Below are 21,305 nucleotides of genomic sequence, written 5' to 3' on the forward strand. Positions count from 1 at the left end.
ATTTGTTTTGTAATTTTCATTTGCGTCTCAATAATGGAGAAGCCTATCTTACATACACTGAATAAACCAGTATGACAATTTCCTTTCTTCAAATGTGTTCAATATTTATTTTTCATTTGTCTTATAGCAAAAGGTTCCTTCGGTGGTCGGCAGGTAGGCTGCTCCATGTTTCTTACATACAAAAAACGTAAATAATAAAACAAAATGAAGAATTTTGAAAACCAGGACAAATGTCAAAAAGGTTCGTTCGGTGGTCTACAGGTTGGCTGCTCCATGTTTCTTAAATAAAAAAAAAACGAAAAATAAAAGAACTGTTGAAACAATTTGAAAAATGGACAAATGCCATAAAGGTTCGTTCAGTGTTTGTCGGGTAGGCTGCTCCATTACTGAGACGTAAGTGACAAATACAAAACAAATAGAACACATTTGAAACAAAGAAAGATTGTCATAATGGAGCAGCCTACCCGACAAACACTGAACGAACCTTTCGTTATAACGAATATGAAAGACAAGGGCTGCTGGCTGGGTTAGTACTGCGTGAGCAACCATTTGTGGCACACGTGCCTCTGGCTCTCAAACACCTGTCCCACACGGTGTTGAAAATCTGCGCTCAGTCGGTGCAATTCAGACCCCTATTGTTTGAAGAACATAAGGGTCATAACATTGGTGAAGCTAGGCGCAATAAGGGCTTAATACAACGGTCGGATGCCAGTCATACAGCACCTATGAGGATGATACAGTGAGCATATCCAGTTGTAGCTCTGAGCCCCACCCTTGCCATCTCAAATTTATATAGATGATACATAGATGAATCGTTTTCTGCGTTCAATGATGACACATCTGATACAAGTAGCATAGATGAACAGTGTTAGCGGCTTCAATGGTGGTGGTGTTCATTGATATTTTCAAGAATACCTGAATCTCTTCCTGACTGATGGACACTCTTTGAGGCTAGCTGAATCTCTTCCTGACTGATGGACACTCTTTGAGGCTGGCTGAATCTCTTCCTGTGTGGGACCTTACAAAGCGATCTTTTCAAGACTACCTTACAAATTGAGCTTTTCCTATAATCGTTTCAATACTACCTTATGCTTTACAAGCTTGGCTACATACCACCTACAAGTACTAAAGCCAAGGGTGCACACAAGTGCGTTATTTGCAAGCACACAGAACGATGAAACAGGAAACGAAAATCTATCTGTAGCTGGTGCAAGGAAAGCAAAGTCGCGCTATGTACCATGGACTACTGCGTTGACTATTACGCACCTCCAAAGTACTGAGTGTGTAATACAGTGTGTTACTGTGTAAATAGTATGTGAAACTGTACATATTGTAATTTTAGTGAATTTTTACCACGTAATATTGTGACGACAAACATTTATTGTGACACATTACTGACACATGTATCACAGTTTCATGGAAAATTATGAACATTCTACTGTATACATATTGTAAAGGTCACAAATATGCATCATATACGATAAAAGAAATAAATAAAACCGCATTGGAAATGCATAGAAAAAATATTTGAAAATATATTTGTGGCAACATGCAGTGCTTGAATGGCCTGCGCGACCGTGTCTGGGAGCTTCACACACGGGCGACCAGGCCCTGATGACGTCACAGCGCACCTTGTCCACGCCCTCACACCCAAAGTAAGTGGAATTTGGTAATTATTTTTACATAGACATGTTCAGGGACGGTAATTTATCATTTTGCAAAGAAAAATGATATTTTGGGGAACATTTGATGTCATGCACACTGGGGGAATTTCACAATAAACTTCCTATAATAAAATGGATAGGATAATGCATGTCTGCCTCCTCTTGATAGCAGCCAATTTGCCCCATGAAAGGAAGTTAAGGGTACTTCATTACTGTACTGATCAAAATCACCTTTACAAATATTGTTCAGCAAGCCTATTGTAAATAAATATGGTTGTACCATTGATAAACATAATTTGTGAATTAAGATTAATGACTTGAAAGACAGCATGCCAAAATCCACGAAGACAATACAATAATGCTATAGAGACTTGACCCAGGGTGCTGAAGGCCTTGCTCAACAATGCATAATATTCTTATGTTCCTTTTGCATTTGCAAGGCTATTTATTGCATTATAAAAAACACTCAAATTAATTTTGCTTCATTACATTATACTGCAAATGTAAATAAACCCACTATTATATATAATGAAACACTTTTTTCTGGTAGGTTCCCTCCATATCTTCCAAAAGATATTTTCTGTCCAGAGGACAGAAAATCTGAGATGCTTTTTCAACCATAGGGTTGTAAACCAGCGGAACCGCCTTCCCACCGAAGCCGTAAACGCCAAAATTCTGCTGGGTTTTAAAAAACAGATAGAAAAGATCCTCTGGGTAAATGGGGGGGACCTTTGACAAGCCAGCTTCATGTCTTCATCGAGGCCACTAGTATTAGTGGCCCTCAGGTAAAATTCAGGTAAAACTATCCACATGGAGTCCTTGAAGCCCAGGTATGTATCACACCTTGATCTATCGAATCATGACCACACATTGAAACCCCGGAACCCCAGAAGGCAGAACCGTGTCACCCACGAGGTAACTAAAAGCCCCCCTGAACCCACAAAAGGGGCCAAAGAGGAAGAAACCTCCAGAACGAAACCAAAGAACCCAAAGGAACCCGGAATCGAACCCGAGGAAGCCCAAACTACCACATTTGCCGGTGGAAATACATCACAGAAAGGGCAAAGCCGCGGGAGTTTTGAATCCTACGCTATATCTATGAGCACCCTGAGGTGCTCTGTGCACCCCCGATCTAGCGCCTCAAAGTGCTCTGCGCAGTGCGGTGGTTAAAAAGGAAAGAACCGTGACCCCAGACAAAAAACCAGCGTTGAATGTAATGAAATGCCAATTTCTGGGTGAGGGTTGGTGGCTCCCTGAAGCTACCATCTCCGATGTAGGTCCAACTAATGGCACTACTAGGTGCCATTAGTTGTGGAGTTCCCTGTTAGTTCCCGCACAAAGATGCAGGGAGTCGTGGTATTTATATATTAGGTTATTCATTCATTTATGCCACCACCGAGAAAGGCACTAAGGGTAGGACTCTAATTGACCTGGTCAGTGATACAGTCTTCACACAAAAAAAAAGGATCGGTCATGGATGACGAGAGTGCAGTACAAGAGTTTGGGTCGCCTGCATACTGGGTTGTGCAGAATACCAGTCGGCTGGCCAGCCGGTAATCAACAACGTTATTTGTCCAACAATTGTAGACGAAATCAGAATTGTTTCCTTCTAAACAAGATATTGTTTGGGTCTTGGAGTATTGATGTATTCTTCCTCACAAAACCACAATGATTTGAGCTGATAGGTGCTCAGAATCGTAAGTTTTTCCGGGAACAAATCCATGTGTGGCCAACTAGCAATGGCGCTGGCAGCGAGCCTTAAAATATAGTGCTAATAGAGAAAAGATGCATTTGCTGGAATAAGATAAGAAATGCAATATTCTTACAGTATCTATAAGCATATACAGAATTGTTCATATACCAGCATCAGTGGTTTTTACTTGATGTATTCTGTACAAAGTAAAATAAAGTAAGATTTTGGTTCTACAGCCATATATGTGAGAAATACAGTTATGTTGTCCAGGATTCCTTTTAGCTTGATGACCAAACCACACATCAGAAGATAAAAGAAACGACATCTTTTTGGGTAGTACAGTCGGGTTCATTCTTGACATACAATCTAGAATTCTGGGTACGAATCCCGGGCGGGACAGAAACGGTTGGGCACATTTCCTTTCACCCTAATGTCTCTGTTCACCTAGCAGCAAGTAAGCACTCAGGAGTTAGTCAGCTTGTTGTGGGGGGTTGCATATCCTGGGTGGGGTCAGTAATTCGATCCTGGGGGGAGGGAGGGGCCTCGATAATCTGGCTTCCTATCCCCCGATGCAGTAATAAGTTGTGTGTGGAAGTTCCTTTTAGTTTACCACTAAACATTTTAATATAATGATATCTATTTTAAAGCCGTGAGTTCCACCTGCAATCAATTTACTTAAATGTAAAACTAAAAAATGTAAAAATTAGATACACTTTTAGTCTTCCAAAGGTGATGAGGAAGGGAGAAGATCATAACTAGTGGCTAGCAGTGTCTCAGAACTGGTCTTAAACTCAGGGCACTAAAGTGAGGGAAATTATTCAATACAGTACTTAAACGTGTGAAGATAACTAATACAGTAGCAACAATGCCTTAAAATGATCCTGTATAACCCACCATCTAATGGGGCACACGGTAATCATGATACAGATAAAGTTAAAAGTGGTCAAACCTTATTATTTGCATAATACAAGATATAAAGGGAAAAAATCACATCTTTCAGTATAAAGGTTTATAAACAGCATACCAAATTAAGGTACCCAAAATTACATTAAGAATGGAATCTTCAAAATAAATTAATTGAATGGAAATTATTCTTTATATGTATTGAAAATTAATCAATAATAATAAGAAGAGAAAACATGAACTGTACTGCAGCTACTGTAAGACTATGGAAGCTTACCATGTACATAGACCACAAAAATGGCATTGCGTGATTTTGCAGCACCAATGGCCTCAGGAATGCTTCCTTCAAACCACTTCATTCTTGCTTGTAGTTGTGTAGGAGCACTACGCACAAGAATACTATCTGTTGATATTGTCCAATAGTAAGTACAGTATAATTAATTATTTTACAAATTGCATTAGTGTTTTGAAAATGTCCAGATTTCATTAGAATGAGAGATAAATATAAAACATCTGGATGCCGAGCATGTACATAAAACAAATTAGTACATTAACCATACTGGTCATGAGAGAGTACAGTAAACAAACAAATAGAAAGATAAACACAGATGTTGAAGCCATTCACTGCCTGCAGTCAAGTGATTACCGATGATTTACATCACCATCTTCACGGCAGGGCACCCATTACTGTATCACTGAGTAACATTTGACAGTTTTGCCACACCTCTCTGCATGTTCCCTAAATTTACCTGAGGGGAAGCCACCATCTCTCTAGTGGCCTCGACGGGGACAGGAAGCCGGTGGCTTGCCAAATATACCTTTATTATTGCCGAGGACTTTTCTAACTGGATCTTGAACCAAAGTAATGTCTTGGCATTTACAGCTTCAGAAATTACGTTTGTAACTCGATGGGTGTGTAGCAACTACATCAGAATGCAGCAACTTCCTTAAACCCTAAGCCTAAAATTTGCACTCAAACTACTGTAAAATAAAAAATGTCAGGGGCCCACATCAGACCTCCTACATCACACCACAACTAACCAGTCACCATTATCTTCTAACACCGGTTCAAAGGCCAAGCGACACTAATGCCGTATATATAAAACAAGTATTTCCACTAAGAAAGTGTATAAAGGGTCAAGAAATACGTGGAAGAGAACCTACTTGAGTGAGAGAAGGTGAACCTTGACGTGTTTCATGTCATCACTCAGGGCGGTTGTCCTCCGTCACCCGCCGCCCTGCGCCCTCTCTCTTCACCAATACAAACATTTTCTTGAAGAATTATATCTTATCAACGTTTTAATTTGTATGAGATGTTTGACGTTAAAAGTGTATTATTGTTTTTGCTCTATATTATTCACGATAGCCATATATGCAGTCAATTTACACGCTTGCAATATTTGTTTGATTCATTCTAGTTCGTTTTACAGGTGAATTAAAACAAATATTTTTGTTAAATATTTGTATTTTATGCTTATCATTTTGCATGAACTATTTACACATCTCTTGAACATTATCCTCAGTTTGCTAACTGTAGGTAGTAACTAAGTGGTACAAATAACAGGGGAAAATTCGTATTAAATCAGATAGCTACTCCGGCAAGTCAGACCTAATCAGAACTGCAGTCTAGTAAATCCACTGTTTACGTGGATGAATGTCTGACCCAGTTCAGACAAAAACTCTTACTTAAACTGCGTGGATTCTGCAAAAATTTCCCTGCAATTAAATATTGTTTTGTGCGAAATGGTAAAATTATAGCTAGGAAGACTGACACTGGAAAAACCTATGCAATAACCACTGAGGCACACCTCAATTCTTTCCTGGATGACTGTTCATTCTGGAGACATTCATGTACCAACACGTCAAGCAGGCCACAAGAATGAGGGAAGGGGATGTTCTGTCAATACCAGATTTAATATTTACCAGGAAAGAAGATGAGATATTTGACATGCAGACAAGTATAGACCCAGAACTAAACCTCTTATCCTCTATCTATGACAATCATCACTTTAATGATCAAAATTGCAGATATTATACAGCACATGATGTAAACAATGTATTAACACATAATCACAATAACTCTGTAATCAACTTGAACGTTAGATCTCTAGGTAAACACTTCGATGATGTTAGTGCCTTGATTGAAACTATTGACAACAAATTCTCTTTTATTATACTTACTGAAACGTGGTTAAAAGAGGATACTACTCAACTCTTTAACATGCCTAACTACTCGGCAATTCACAACTGTCGTCAAATTCAGAGAGGTGGTGGTACTGCTCTTTACTACTACCAAGAACTAACATGCTTAGAAGTAATTAGAACTAGAGGCTGCTGTGGGGAGTATATCTTCGCCAGTTTCAGTGTCAAGGGTGTTGAGTCTGTCCTGTCTGTGGGTGCAGTCTATAGAATTCCTAACACAGATGTGTCCGAATTCAACTCAAACCTTAGAAATCTAATACTAGATAACAGACTGAACAAAAACCATCTAATTTTTGCAGGGGACTTTAATATTGACCTCTGCGAGCCTGAACATCCTACTGCTGTTAGCTTCCTCAACTGTATGAATTCCTGCTTCCTCATACCCTTAATCACTAGACCTACTAGAATCACTGATAGTACTGCCACGACTCTAGATCACATCTGGACCAACATAACCTCTCCGCTTACTTCAGGTATAGTCACCGATAGCACTACAGACCATTACCCCACATTTCTCATAACTGACATTAACAAACCACCTCTAGAGACAAGGGAGTTCAGCTTTAGGCTGCACAATGAAACTGCTATAGACAATTTTATAACTGCTGCTGCTAATGTCAACTGGGAGTCCGAGTTAGGTAACATAGGGGACATCAACCTAGCAGTGCAATCTTTTCTTCAAAAAAACTCTCAGCCTTTATAACACCCACTGTCCTATGCTTACGAAACAAGTCACAACCAAAAGGCTTAACAATCCTTGGCTTACAAAGGGAATACTTAAATCCATTAATAAAAAACATGACCTTGAGAAGAAGTATAGGTTAGGAACGGTCTCCAAAGAATTCTCAAAGAATTACTCGTTTGTGCTACCTAAAATAATTAGACGAGTCAAAACTAAATACTACGAAGATAAATTTACCCAAATAAAGAGCAACATTAAAAAAACTTGGAGCACAATTTCACAAATATTGGGATCATAGAAGATTTTAAATAACAAACCAACACTCCTGTCCAATAACGATGGTCAGCTTTCAGCCTCAGATTCTGTTATTGAGTTCAATAGGTTCTTCTCTTCCATTGGGTCATCGCTTGCAAATGACATTCCATCTTCCAGTACTGATGTTAAGGACTATCTTACAGGTAACTATCCACAATCTCTGTACCTAAAGCCTACAAATTCCACTGACGTTAATGAGATAATCCTTTCCCTTAAAACCAAGTCTAGTGCCCTTGAGGAGATGCCAACTTTAATTTACAAAAAAGCCTCCAGATCTTTAGCCCCTGCTATTGCATTGCTCTTCAACAAGTCACTTGCACTCCAAACCTTTCCAGATATTCTAAAAAAAAGCGAGAGTAACCCCTGTCCACAAATGTGGTGATCTCACAGATGTTAACAACTACAGACCTATATCAATCCTGCCTAACTTGTCAAAAATATTTGAAAAACTAATCTACAAGCAGCTTTACTCATATCTAGCCAAACACAATATACTTAGCTCTTGTCAATATGGCTTCAGACCCAAAAAAAGCACTAACGATGCACTTATTAGTATGATTAACTTGATTCATGCAGCTCTTGATAAAAATGAGTTTCCTGTTGGGTTATTTGTGGACCTGCGTAAGGCTTTTGACACTGTCAACCACCAAAACCTTCTTCTTAAATTACATCATTATGGAGTCAGAGGACACTCCCTACAATACCTCAAGTCTTACCTTACTGACAGGCTCCAGTATGTTTCTGTGAATAATTCAATTTCTCCCACCCTACCCATCAACATCGGTGTTCCTCAGGGCAGCATACTTGGCCCTCTCCTCTTTCTCATCTACATTAATGACCTTCCAAATGCCTCCCAACACCTCAAACCAATTCTATTTGCTGACGACACAACCTTCATTTACTCCAGTCCTGACCCCCTTGCTCTAAATGCCACAGTAAATAATGAGCTAAATAAAATCCATCTTTAGCTAACCGCCAACACACTCACCCTTAAGATTGACAAAACCTTCTATATTCTGTTTGGCAATAAATCCTCTATTCAAATAAATCTCAGAATAAACAATACCCAAATTTGTAACAAAATAGATGGCAAATTCCTTAGCGTTCTCATTGACCGTAAGCTGAATTTCCAGGGACACATTCTAAATATATCAAAAATAGTTTCAAAAACTGTTGGCATTCTTTCTAAGATCAGATATTATGTACCCCGCCCTGCTCTGGTGACGCTCTATTACTCCCTCATCTATCATGGAGCATCACACTCCGGCAGCCATCCACCAAGCCCGTGGATGGGGAGATAAGGTGAGCCGCTCGGCCGAGCAGACAGCACGCTGGACTGTGATCCTATGGTCCCGGGTTCGATCCCGGGCGCCGGCGAGAAACAATGGGCAGAGTATCTTTCACCCTTTGCCCCTGTTACCTAGCAGTAAATAGGTACCTGGGTGTTAGTCAGCTGTCACGAGCTGCTTCCTGGGGTGTAGGCCTGGTCGAGGACCAGGTCGCGGGGGACACTAAAGCCCCGAAATCATCTCAAGATAGCCCCCTCACGGCGCTAATGGGCCAGATGGGGAGGGTGGTATACTGCTTGAAGGCAGCACGTCCTTTGAAAAGCACAAGGGATTCATCAATAACCAGCTTCTGAGCTGGTACGTAGTAATCTCTGAACTTTCCAATCAGGTCATTTAGCATATGCCTCACCCTCCAAAACCTATCATCCTGTCTCTTGTCTGCATTATTTGCAAAATGAAGACACCGTATGAGTAACAGAACAGAAATCGGTCTCGGGACACATATTTCCCAAACAATGGTTTTGGAACCGTGTTGTCTTTGCTCCAATAATGGAATATTATGTGTTTCACACAATGTTTCATCAACATACAAATTACAAAAAACACATACAGGTCACTTACAGTCGTCTCTTTCCAATGCTGTAATCATGAAAATTCTGATACCTCCTCACCTTCAATGAGATCAGCCGCTGTTACGGCCCTCTCGGGACGCAACGGGGTTCTTACTCTGATGTTATTAGAGGAAGTAGTATCCGGCCCCAAGCCAGCAGTGGCTTTCAAGGAATGAGATCCGTGACGCAATAAACTTAAAGGGGGGAAGGGAAAGAAAGTTAAGAACTTAAGACTATAATTGTTACCATCACCAAATAAATAATATATATAAAAGAGTGCACAGGGGGAGGGGTATTAACACTGTACAGGGGAAATACACAATCGTCTTCTGATGAAGATTCTGGATCCAACTTCTCGGTGCTGAGTCCTCGGTGCTTTCGTGGTCTCTTGACGAATCCTTCGACCAAGCTGAGTCTACCCTGGCCACAGGTCAGCCAAAACACAGGTCCACTGGGGGCACCGCCGTGGAGGCCGTCAACCACAAGTCCAGCAGGTCTGCTGGCAGGTTCTGGATCAGCCACGCTGGTCAGGCCACTCCACGGGCGATATTAGGGTAACGCCCTAGACAGGAGCCTCGTGTGATACCACAAATCACTCTCCTGTCCTCAATACCCCAGTGGATAATCGTCTCCAGCAGTCGGTCCCGGGTAATCCTTCTACTGCCACTCCACTGGCAGGGTAACACCACAGTGTTCTTCCGGGAGGCGACTCACAGCTGCTACAGCAAAGCACAAGGTATGGGGACGGCTGCCTTGGGTAGACTGACTCAACTTCCATCACAGCAGTCCCAGGTCGACTCTGTAAGCAGACACGTCATCAATAACAGGGACACACTAAAACACCTCACTTACGGGCTCAGGCACAAACGCCCGACATATCCACTCCATAGATGGCACTGTCGTCTGAGCACCACCTCACCAGAGGTCAGCAGCGGCGGTGTTGTGAGCTGAACAGGACTGGAAACTGGCCCTTGTGGCCAGTACACCTTGTCCTCACCAGGTGTCGTCGTCCATTTGGAGGGGGTTTCGGGAGTCGACCCACAGATGGCGCGGTCGTCACTGCTCCGTGCTCGGACGCTGGATCCGGGTTCGTAACAGCCGCAAGTCTGTTCGTTTCGTGAACAATATGTTCCATCACCTGTATCGGGAAAAGATCTGTAATTCCCACATCTCTCTTGTCAAAGTCAGGAATTTGTGGAACAAAATCTTCCCCATCACTCCACACAAATAAACTTGCTGTCTTCCGAGAGCTATTAGCTGCACCATGGCTAGGAATCCGAGGACCAGGAGCTGAAGCAGGTCTAGCAACCGTAGGGACAGGAAGGGTCAATGAGAGAAAAGTATTGGAAGATGAGGGGATTTGTTCCTCATTGTCGCCAATTTGTTCCATGCGGCGACGCTTAGCTGAGCGGGCAGCTGATGCAAAGAAACTTGTACTGGCACTAGCAGGCTTAGCAAAACTATTCTCCGATTCCACATCACTAAAACCAGAGAATGATTCACCTGTTTCAGACTCGTTGATCATATCATAATCTTGCAATTGAGCACATGAACTATGTGCTTAGGCACGAAGTGGTGTCGAGTTGTAGCGGGTGACTCTCGTGGCACCAACATGTTCACCCTCACTATCCGTAGTTTTTATTTCCTCAGGCTGTGTATAGTCCTCAATGTCAGATTCGTCAACATCTTTGAACAATTCATTGGCTATTTCATCTTCGGTCAAAGACTGCGTGGCGTGGTGCGCTGAGCGAGGTCGGACGCTGGGTCGTGAAGTGCTCGCTATGATGTCTGGCCAGTAACTAAGGCCTGGGAAACAAAGGTCTGCACTAAATTTTTTTCAAGATGGCATCTGTTTACAATCGCCCCTGGCTACAGTATGGGTGACCCCCTTTACACCGCGGGACATTTGAATCGTGCCTGGCACCCTATGGCGTATGTATAAGCCATGCGCATGGTAAGACATGTTACTCATGGCGTATATATACGCCATGCGCAGTTTAAGGGTTAAGGCTACAGTCTAAGATGCTACATAAAAAATTGATAAGAAAAGTGCCAACCACCAAGGATATTAAAAGAAAATACACTTAATAAATATTTAATTGAACATACGTTACAAAATATGTGTAGCTTAAAAAAATATACAGTATATAAACCTTAATTTTTATTTACAATTCACATACAATTAAAATAAAAATTGCAGAAACAAATGTGGACGTCTTCAAGATAAAACTGGATAGTTTTCTTCAAGAAGTGCTGAACCAACCAGACTGTGGTGGATACGTGGCACTACGGGCTGATCCAAGCAACAGCCTGTTGGACCAAGCTCTCGTAAGTCTGGCCTCGGGTCGGGCTTGGAGAGTAGAACAACTTCCTGAACCCCATCCAAGTATTTTATCTTAGAAAATACCTAAAAACTAAAAAGAAAAGTGTACATCTTGGGAAAAGAATACAGTATACCTGTTATAAGGGAGCACTTCAATGTGGCAAACCCTCTACAATAATCCATCTATACAAATATCCTACATACTTCCTCCCTCTACATAGTTAAAAAAATAATACAACTTGAAATTTAGAAACATGCCAAAAGGTACATTCCAAATTTATTAAGCAACAATTTACAATATAAAAAAGGTTCGAGCAAAATGAATGTAAATAACATTTCAATGAAGTTAGAAAAATGTTTCAGCATTTTTATATAGAAGGAAAAATTAAATATACCTATGTCACATTCAGGCAAAAGCTAACCTAACCAGTAGTTTTATAACTTATCCCAATAATGTAAGATGTGGTCCTGCTAGAAAAATGAACTAGCTTGGAACAAAGGCTTTAAAGTGCTGTTACACTGTAACAGCAATGTGCTGTTAGTGTCGTTGCACTGCACAACACACGTTGAAACCATCCCAACTTAAATGTCAGATAAGTACCATTTTATGGCCTACAAAAAAGAAGTGACTGGTTTATCAATACAGTATTTGTAAAATAGTGTGCTAATATTTCAAAGTGCAAGGTGACCAGGAATCATACAGAAACTGTCCCCTTAATTAATTTAAAGTACAGTACTATACTGTATATAATTTTGGTTCAATATAAATTGACGGATCTGTTCATTTCCCAGCATCTTTAATGTACTAATTATGCATTGCTTTTCTGTGCAGTTATTTCTTCAGCATTTCAGAGCAGGTTTCTTGAAACATTGATCGATGTTCTTTTTTCAGGAACTGTTCAAACTCTATGAAAAAGAAATAGTATTAATATAATTTTGTTATCATTTACTTTTAAAAATAAATATCTAGACTTAAATATAGTCCCCAATTACACAGTAGTGCAATTAATAATTAATGTAATCCCCATGATTAGCATGGGGATTACATTCCTGCAAACACTGCAAATCCAACTTATGTGTACATAAGTTAGATTTCAAAGACCTTCATTGTTCACTATATTTCACACTTTCCTTAACAAAAAGAGTCACTTTAACTTTAATACTTAATGTTCCCTCCACTTTCCAGTTAAATTCAGCACACAATGAAACACAGAATACTTTGAATTTGTAATGAGGCAAAATATGACCCAAAAAGGTCATAAAAAACCAAAGTTGAACATAATGAAACGCCAACTTTCTGGGAGAGACCCAGAGGGTTCCCTGATATAATGTAGATATGGATATAATGTATTAGACTTTGGCATCAGTTAATGTGAATGGAATTCTAGGCCTACTGGGGATCATGAGCCAGAACCTGGGCCCCCCTCAGAAGAGGCACGAGGAGCAATGGGTCTATAGAAACCCCTGTGTGGTTGGAAGCATTCTATGTCTGCCATCGACTGGGTCAGGCACCCAGAAAGGTAAGGACCCCAAAACAAACCCCTATTCTGGTTAAGAAATTGCTACTGAAAGCCGAACTAGTGGAAAGAACTCCCCAAATGAGAACGAGCAAACAAACCTGACGTCACCACTGTGCCATTGTCTGCGTATCTCCTCCCTCCCAGAGAGGGGGAAGGGGAAGCCCCAGACCCCTCATGACGGCTATCCTTAACAGTTTTGAGCCTAGATGTCAAAGAACAGCCAACCGGAGGGAAGGAGGGAGGGTTGCTGAGGAGCCTCTGGGACTCACCCAGAAAATGGCATTTCATTACATTCAACGCTGGTTTTTTGAGGGGAGCCCCTTTGATACCCCAGAGCTACGTACCCAAAGACACAACCAAGAGGCGGTCGGCACTCACTCCTCAACTCAAAGTAGACATAACTGACTGCAACTTCCGATCCAACGCGACACAGGCCCGACCAGGCCTAGGAACACTGGCAAGGTAGCGAACGGCCAGGACCCTGGTTGACCTCCAAAAACCTCGTGCCCGAATGTCAGCCCCAGGCATGTTACCGAAGATGGCAGCCAGCACAGCAAACTTACAAACGTCATGGGCACAGGGATAGACCGCAGGCTGGGTGGACTGAATAACCCTGTGGACGACCTGGGAGACCCAAACCCTGGAACAGGGAAGAAAGGAATCGGGTTAACCCAAAATGCGTCCCAGGCCACAGAGGCCATGGTTCACAGGTAACGGCGGAGAGCCACGACCCCACTGAGAAGAACCCCCACGGGCCTCGTGGAGAACCAATAAATCCAACAATGGACGATAACAAGCAGAAGCCACCTGCAGATGCTGCCCAAATGCAGACTCTGCAAACAGCAAGGGACAGAAAGAAGAAGAAAACCGAAGAGTCAGGGCCAAGGCAGACCGATAGCCAGGACAACTCCGGAACCTCATAACGAACCCAGGGAGGACATGAAGATCTAAATCTGAACAAAGAAGTAACCAATATGGAGGCATAATCCGGGTCACATAGGATGTAGGCCGCAATGGCTTCCTGCACCTCATGAGGCAGGAATGGGAAGCCAAAAAACTTTGGAAGGACGGGACCGAACCCAAGAAGAGGTTGACACCAATCCAACTCAGAGGAGGCGGGCGGGGTGGGGGGGTGGGGTGAAGGACACTAATACTGTTAACTGTTATGAGGACACCAGTCCTGCTCAGTAAACCTGCTCAGAGGGCATAAAACCCAAGCTAGGACCAATGGGGCCCAAGACCCCCCAAGTCAGAACTCAGGGCCGAGCCGCCCTCTCCCCCCCCCCAAAAAAAAGACCCGGCCTCACAAGAAAAAGCTGGGGCAGCTGTAAAAACACTAAATTAGAAGGCCCACTGGTCAGACTTATACGCATCAGCTGGAGGAACAGGCTTGAATGCCTCCGTTGCCATCCCGGAAGGGGCATTCCCCCGAGACTGGTCGAGTCTCCAACCAACTAAACCCTGCCCCGACTCCGAAACTCTCAGATGCTTCAGAGCCGGAAGCAGGGGGAAGGGGGAAGACCAGAACGAACCACAGCAGGGAAAGGACGAGAGAGCACGAACTGAACCAAGGTCCAGTTAAGGGGCCGGCCGGCTGAGCGGACAGCATGCTGGACCCGTGATCCTGAGGTCCCGGGTTCAATTTCGGGCGCCGGTGAGAAAAAATGGGCAAAGTTTCTTTCACCCTATGCCCCTGTTACCTAGCAGTAAATAGGTACCTGGGAGTTAGTCAGATGTCATGGGCTGCTTCCTGGGGATGGAGGCCTGGTCAAGGACTGGGCCACGGGGTACACTAAAGCCCCGAAATCAACTCAAGATAACTCAAGGTCGAAGTGACCAACACCCCCAAGTCCGGGTCCCTATAACCAAAACGGGGCAGCCTCGGGGCTACCGGATCAGCAACCAATCTAGTGCGTTGCAGTAACCTAAACCTAGCATGCAATGCCTGAGCTGCCTGCACCCGAACAACTAAACCATTCTGGTTTAGTTGTCTGGTTTTCTCAGTGTCATTGTATGACACTGAGAAAAATGGGACTGCCAGTTAATCATCACTGCCAAAGACCATTTCCTGTTATGAAGAGAATTAAGTAACACTAGAGAAGGTCAACATTGCCAGTGCTCCAGGACAGTTAATTTACCTGAGATGCAAGACAATGAGTGGCCAGGGGGCCTGTTAAAATACCTAAGTATCTTGTGTAATGAATTTTTTGTTTAGAGGACTTGGCTAAATGTCTAGGAACATGTTTAAAAACTTTGTATCATTAAATGTAGGCTTCATTTTGTTGTCTATGAATAACAAATTAGAAGTAAGAATAAGAATTTTTATGTAGTTCAGGATTATGGAATTGTTCTGCTTAGGTGATGTATCTTTAAATAAATCAAAGTACCACTACCAATTTAAGTGAACTGCAGAAAAAACAAACTTACTTCTGAAGAGTCGGTGATGTTGAGGATTGTCGATAAAAATTGAAACCTAAGATTCCCACTACTCCCTCATAATCCTTGTTTTTCTGATAATTTTTTACTGCTGTAGAGAAATCGGCATACTTCTCTTTGCTTAATGATGATTTTACCTGAATAGGAAAAAACAAAATTTAATATGCCTAATGCCTTTCACATATCATGTTAACACTATTTGACCTATATATTCTTATATGAATATAATTTAAAATATACATATAATTATGTACACACACACACACACATTTGGTCAATCAATCCCTTAACTACATAGTACATATAAAAATCCACTGTTGAATGTAATGAAACCTTTTCGTGATGGATCCCTCAGTAGCTAACCAAGCTCCATCATGTAAGCAACCAAGCCCGGGGGAACACAACAGAACTCTTTGATCCCCAAGCACCTACTGGTGCTTGAGGATCACCTGGCATGCCTCCTCGCAGAAAAGCCTAAAGTTACCTGTAAACAAGCACCAATTTGTATACTGCAACCTAATGTATATACTCGTTCAGTTTGATAATATTAATTTTCAGTTACGTCTTTCATTTTGGTATAAAATTGTTCACAATAAAAAGGTGCGTATTTTAAAACTAGTCCCATAATAATAGGGCATTAACTCGAATTTTAACAAATATTTTAATTCTAGAAGCTCATCATCACAAAATTATTTATATCTTTCCAGTGTTCTGACATAAATTTTTGTGTTACATCTTTCATTTTGGTATCAAATTGTTCGCAACGTAAAGGCGCACATTTTAAAACTAGTCCCAACATAATAGCACAATAAATAGAATTTTAACAAATATTTTAAAATTTTGACCAAAAACCTATTTATAATCATATAAGTGTTTGGACATCAAGTTCCATGTTACATCTTTCATTTTGGTATCAAATTGTCTTCTAGGTGGGCTCATGCACCACCTAGAAGACAGTCACCACACTCTAGGTACAGTGCTGAAACAACCACCAGAGCCAGAGCACACGACCTCTGCCTCTAGCATCAGCCTTAGAACTGATGGGTGGATAGTCGGCGTGAGGGCTCTGGGGTTCCCCCTTCCCCCTCCCGGGGAGGGGAAGCTGCGCAGACAGTAGTGCGGCAACGTGTGATGTCATGATCGCTTGCTCGTTTCTTTTGGGGGAGTTCTATCCACTCGTTCGGCTTTTGGTAGCAATAATTTAACCAGAATAGGAGTTTGTTTTGGGATGCTTACCTTCCTGGGTGCCCGACCCAGTCGATGGCAGACACAGAATACTTCCAACCACACAGGGGTTTCTATAGGCCATTGCTTCCCATGCCTCTCTGAGGTGGCCAGGTTCTGGCTCATGGTCCCTGGTAGGCCCACAGAACTCCATACACATGACTTATGCCAAATTCTGTCATTAGCATATCAGCCTAGTAAGCTCCGGGGAGCCGAAGGGGCTCCCCCCCAGAAACACACAGGAATTTATTTCCATTTATTTCCTGGAATAAAAAATTCCTGTGTACAAAATTTAAGGAAATTTTGAACACTTACAGGCTCATCCTAGATTGTCCCATTCCTTATATGCCTACCACTTGTTACTGAGCTTAATTTGTTCATATTATATTGTGCCAAAATCACTGTTAACTCTCCTCTTGCATACATTAACCTAACCATACATTAACCATGACTCTTTCGTTCCTTAGGGACGGAGATGACGTCCACAAATAACTCTGCGGATGTTCCTTAAGGATGAAGGTGACATCCAAAATTAAAATATTTATTAAAATTCAAGTTTTTATCCAATCTTTATAGGACTGGTTTTAAAATGTGCGCCATTCTATTGCAAACTGAGGTGAAAATTGAGGTGAGAAACTTAAGAAGAGTAAATACATTTGTGAGCAGGTGTTACGGGTGTGCCAATGGGTGCTCACTCACGGGTAACGCATGGCCGAATTTCGGCTTTGCTGTGGGTGGGGCGTGCCAGGCATTTGGACCTTATATGTATATACTCCTGTAGGGAATTCTATTGCGAACAAATTGATACCAAAATGAAGGACATAGCACAAGAATTGAGGTGGCAAAAGTGTAATAAGTATACACATTGCATTGCTCTTGCGCGCTCGCTGGTAATGCCAAGCCGTTTTCTGGGTTTGGTGTGGGTGGCACGTCGAGCTTATGGACCTTATACTTGAATCTCCTGTAGGGGATTTAATTGCAAACATTTTGATACCAAAATGAACGAAGTACAATGAAAATTGAGGTGAGAAACTTGAAAAGAGTAAATACATTTGTGAGCGGGTGTGGATGGATGCTCGCTCATGGGTAACGCTTGGCCAACTTTAGCAGTCTCCGTGGTGTAGTGGTAAGACACTCGCCTGGCGTTCCGCGAGCGCTATGTCATGGGTTCGTATCCTGGCCGGGGAAGATTTACTGGGCGCAATTCCTTAACTGTAGCCTCTGTTTAACGCAACAGTAAAATGTGTACTTGGATGAAAAAACGATTCTTCGCGGCAGGGGATCGTATTCCAGGGACCATAGGATTAAGGACTTGCCCGAAACGCTAAGCGTACTAGTGGCTGTACAAGAATGTAACAACTCTTGTATATATCTCAAAAAAAAAAAAAAAAAAAAAAAAAAAAAAAAAAAAAAAAAAAAAAAAAAAAAAAAAAAAAAAAAAAAAAAAAAAAAAAAAAAAAAAAAAAATATGCACATATCCCTGTAGGGAATTCTATTGCATATAAATTGATACCAAAATGAAAGACTTAGCACGAAAATTGAGGTGACAAAAGTGAAAAGAGTATATACATTGTATTGCTCTTGTGCGCTCATGGGTAACGCTCGGCCGATTTCTGGGTTTGGTGTGGGTGGCACATCGGGCTTTTGAACTTTACATGCATATACTCCTGTAGGGAATTCTATTGCAAACATTTTGATACCAAAATGAACAACGTACAATGAAAATTGAGGTGAGAAACTTGAAAAGAGTAAATACATTTCTGAGCAGGTGATGCGGGTGTGCTAATGGGTGCTCGCTCACAGATAACGCTTGGCTGACTTTCGGCTTTGCTGTGGGTAGGGTGCACTGGGCTTTTGAACCTTATATGCATATATTGCTGTAGGGAATTCTATTGCAAACAAATTGATACCATATATGCATATAAGGTACCAAAATGGAGCATATAAGATATGTGCATATAAGGTACTAAAATGAAAGACAGCATGAGAATTGAGGTGACAAAAGTGAAAAGAATATACACATTTCATTGCTCTTGAGCACTAACGGGCAACGCTCGGCCGATTTCTGTTTTTTTTTTTTTTTGCTTTTGCTTTTGGGACGTCGGGCTTTTGGACCTACATATGCATATACTCCTGTAGGGGATTCTATTGTGAACATTTTGATACCAAAATGTAAGACATACAATGAAAATTGAGGTGATAAAAATTAAAAGAGTATACACATTTCAGTGTTGCCGTGCTCTCGCAGGAATCATCAGAAACGGTAGTCTGGCGCGTGCACGGCCTGAAAGTGTTAACACATTAACCAACACTCTCTCTCTCTATTTTATTCTCTCATTTGTTTGATTATTGTGAGGCCCCATCATGCATTTTCATTTAAAGTCTATCATACACAGCACTATCCTATCATGTAATCCTTTCATCATTCACTCTGTACCACAAATATTTATATCAATGTACTTCAACTATGTATTAGTAATATTGTAATACACAACTATCCTTTATTTATACCCAGCACATCATTATCAAAGCCTAATCATTAAACTGTTTAAACTAAAGTCTGTGAATTAATGTTACGATTTTTCAAATCAATGAAGCAAGGTCACTCTGTAGTAAAGTATAATACAGATATACAGAGATATACAGAGATATATATATATTTAACAGTTTATATATAGATTTAACAGTCTCCGTGGTGTAGTGGTAAGACACTCGCCTGGCGTTCCGCGAGCGCTATGTCATGGGTTCGTATCCTGGCCGGGGAGGATTTACTGGGTGCAATTCCTTAACTGTAGCCTCTGTTTAACGCAACAGTAAAATGTGTACTTGGATGAAAAAACGATTCTTCGCGGCAGGGGATCGTATTCCAGGGACTTGCCCGAAACGCTACGCGTACTAGTGGCTGTACAAGAATGTAACAACTCTTGTATATATCTCAAAAAAAAAAAAAAAAAAAAAAAAAAAAAATATATATATATATATATATTGGTGTATACTGGCAGCAGGTTTTCTTTCAAACATGTTTCATTGAATATGACCGCATATTCTGTATTTATTATTTTCTGGTTTAGGGCTTCTATCCCTCTAACTATTTTCTTAGCATCAGGGCTTAATTGAAATAGGAGTTCTCCAAAACTCATTTTCGTACTTTTAAGGTGAAGAAAAGAAGTGATTTACTATAGAGTGTATTACACTTATTTGTATAATTTGCACGACGTTTCGAACCTCCATGGTTCATTCTCAAGTGAACAGATCTTACAATACTAGTTGATTTTATACCCGCATTAGGTCAGGTGATAATACAATGAAGGTGAAAACATGGGGGGATACATAAGGGATAAATGTGAGGTGAAACATAGAGGCTGCAGAAGGCTTATTGGCCCATACGAGGCATCTCCTATCTAAACACAAAGATTAATCCAGTGTAATTGGCCTGTTATGTTAGACATTGTCTTCTGTGTTGGCATCGATATGTTCTTGTCTTGTCCTTACTCTCATGGTGGGTAGAGTAAATAGTTCCGTGATTTGGGTGTTCATGGTAGGTCGCTCTATTCTTATGTGAATTGCCTCAAGAATTTGTAATCTTCTTGAATCTTGGGTTTTGTCTATTATGCAAGTATTCTTGTTCAACATTTCTCTTGTTAGAGTAATGTCATGGGCTTGTCTCATGTGATTCCTAGGGGCACCAGATTGAAGATGGCATGTCAAACGCCTCGTCAGCTTGGTCGACGTCATACCTATGTACTTACATTGAAGGTTACATCCTTCGTGGGGGCAAGTGTACATGTATACAACGCTTGACTGCTGTAGAGGGTTCTCCGTCGGCTTCGGGGTGTTTTTGATAAGGAGTTCGGAAGTCTTCTTGGTTTTGTAGAATATTATCAGGTTTATGTTTTGGTTAGGAGTAGTGCTTTTTACTCCTTTACGGATTATTTCTTTCATTATTCTTTCCTCTTTTATATGTTTACTGTGCATGGTTGATTTGTAATATAATTTTATTGGGGGTGTTGTGGTTTCTGTTCTAGGTTCTGAATTATACCAACGGTCCAAGTGTCTTCTTATAGCAGCGTTTATTTCCGCGTTGCTATATCCGTTGTTCACCAATACCTGAGTTACTCTTTCAAACTCTCTACTCACGTTGCTCCATTCAGAGCAGTGGGTAAGCGCTCGACGAATATAAGCATTGAGAACACTGGCTTTGTATCTTTGGGGGCACTCACTTCTACCGTTCAGGCATAATCCTATGTTGGTGGGCTTGGTATATACGTTGGTGCTTAAAGAGGTTCCTGTTTTTGTTATTAGTACATCCAAGAATGGCAGACTGTTATTTTCACTATTTTCATGTGTAAATCGGAGTACTGACTCTCTCTCTAGGTGTCTTTTTAGGTCAATTAGTTCATCTGAGTCTTTTACTATTACGAATATGTCATCTACATAACGGCA

General features: G+C 41.3%; 2 protein-coding genes across 4 annotated transcripts in view; both read right to left on the minus strand.

The window, feature by feature from the left end:
* Positions 1 to 5,326, minus strand: part of LOC123774817 (UBX domain-containing protein 4) — a 33,786-nt gene extending 28,460 nt beyond the window's left edge. Inside the window, exons 1-2 of the mRNA XM_069310965.1 lie at positions 5,302 to 5,326; positions 4,538 to 4,663 (exon numbers count right to left, since the gene is read on the minus strand). Of these exons, the coding sequence (XP_069167066.1) occupies positions 4,538 to 4,663; positions 5,302 to 5,311 (136 nt within the window). The 5' untranslated portion in view covers positions 5,312 to 5,326. The remainder of the gene's footprint in view (positions 1 to 4,537; positions 4,664 to 5,301) is intronic.
* A 6,114-nt stretch (positions 5,327 to 11,440) lies between these two features.
* The window catches only part of LOC123774818 (regulator of telomere elongation helicase 1 homolog), a 94,414-nt gene continuing 84,549 nt past the window's right edge, over positions 11,441 to 21,305 (minus strand). For all 3 annotated transcript variants that reach the window (XM_045769472.2, XM_045769473.2, XM_045769474.2), the window contains exons 19-20: positions 15,630 to 15,775; positions 11,441 to 12,588 (exon numbers count right to left, since the gene is read on the minus strand). In XM_045769472.2, coding sequence (XP_045625428.2) covers positions 12,582 to 12,588; positions 15,630 to 15,775 — 153 coding nt within the window. In that variant the 3' untranslated portion in view covers positions 11,441 to 12,581. The remainder of the gene's footprint in view (positions 12,589 to 15,629; positions 15,776 to 21,305) is intronic.

Source organism: Procambarus clarkii, chromosome 68 (assembly GCF_040958095.1).
Source record: "Procambarus clarkii isolate CNS0578487 chromosome 68, FALCON_Pclarkii_2.0, whole genome shotgun sequence".
NCBI lineage: Eukaryota > Metazoa > Arthropoda > Malacostraca > Decapoda > Cambaridae > Procambarus > Procambarus clarkii.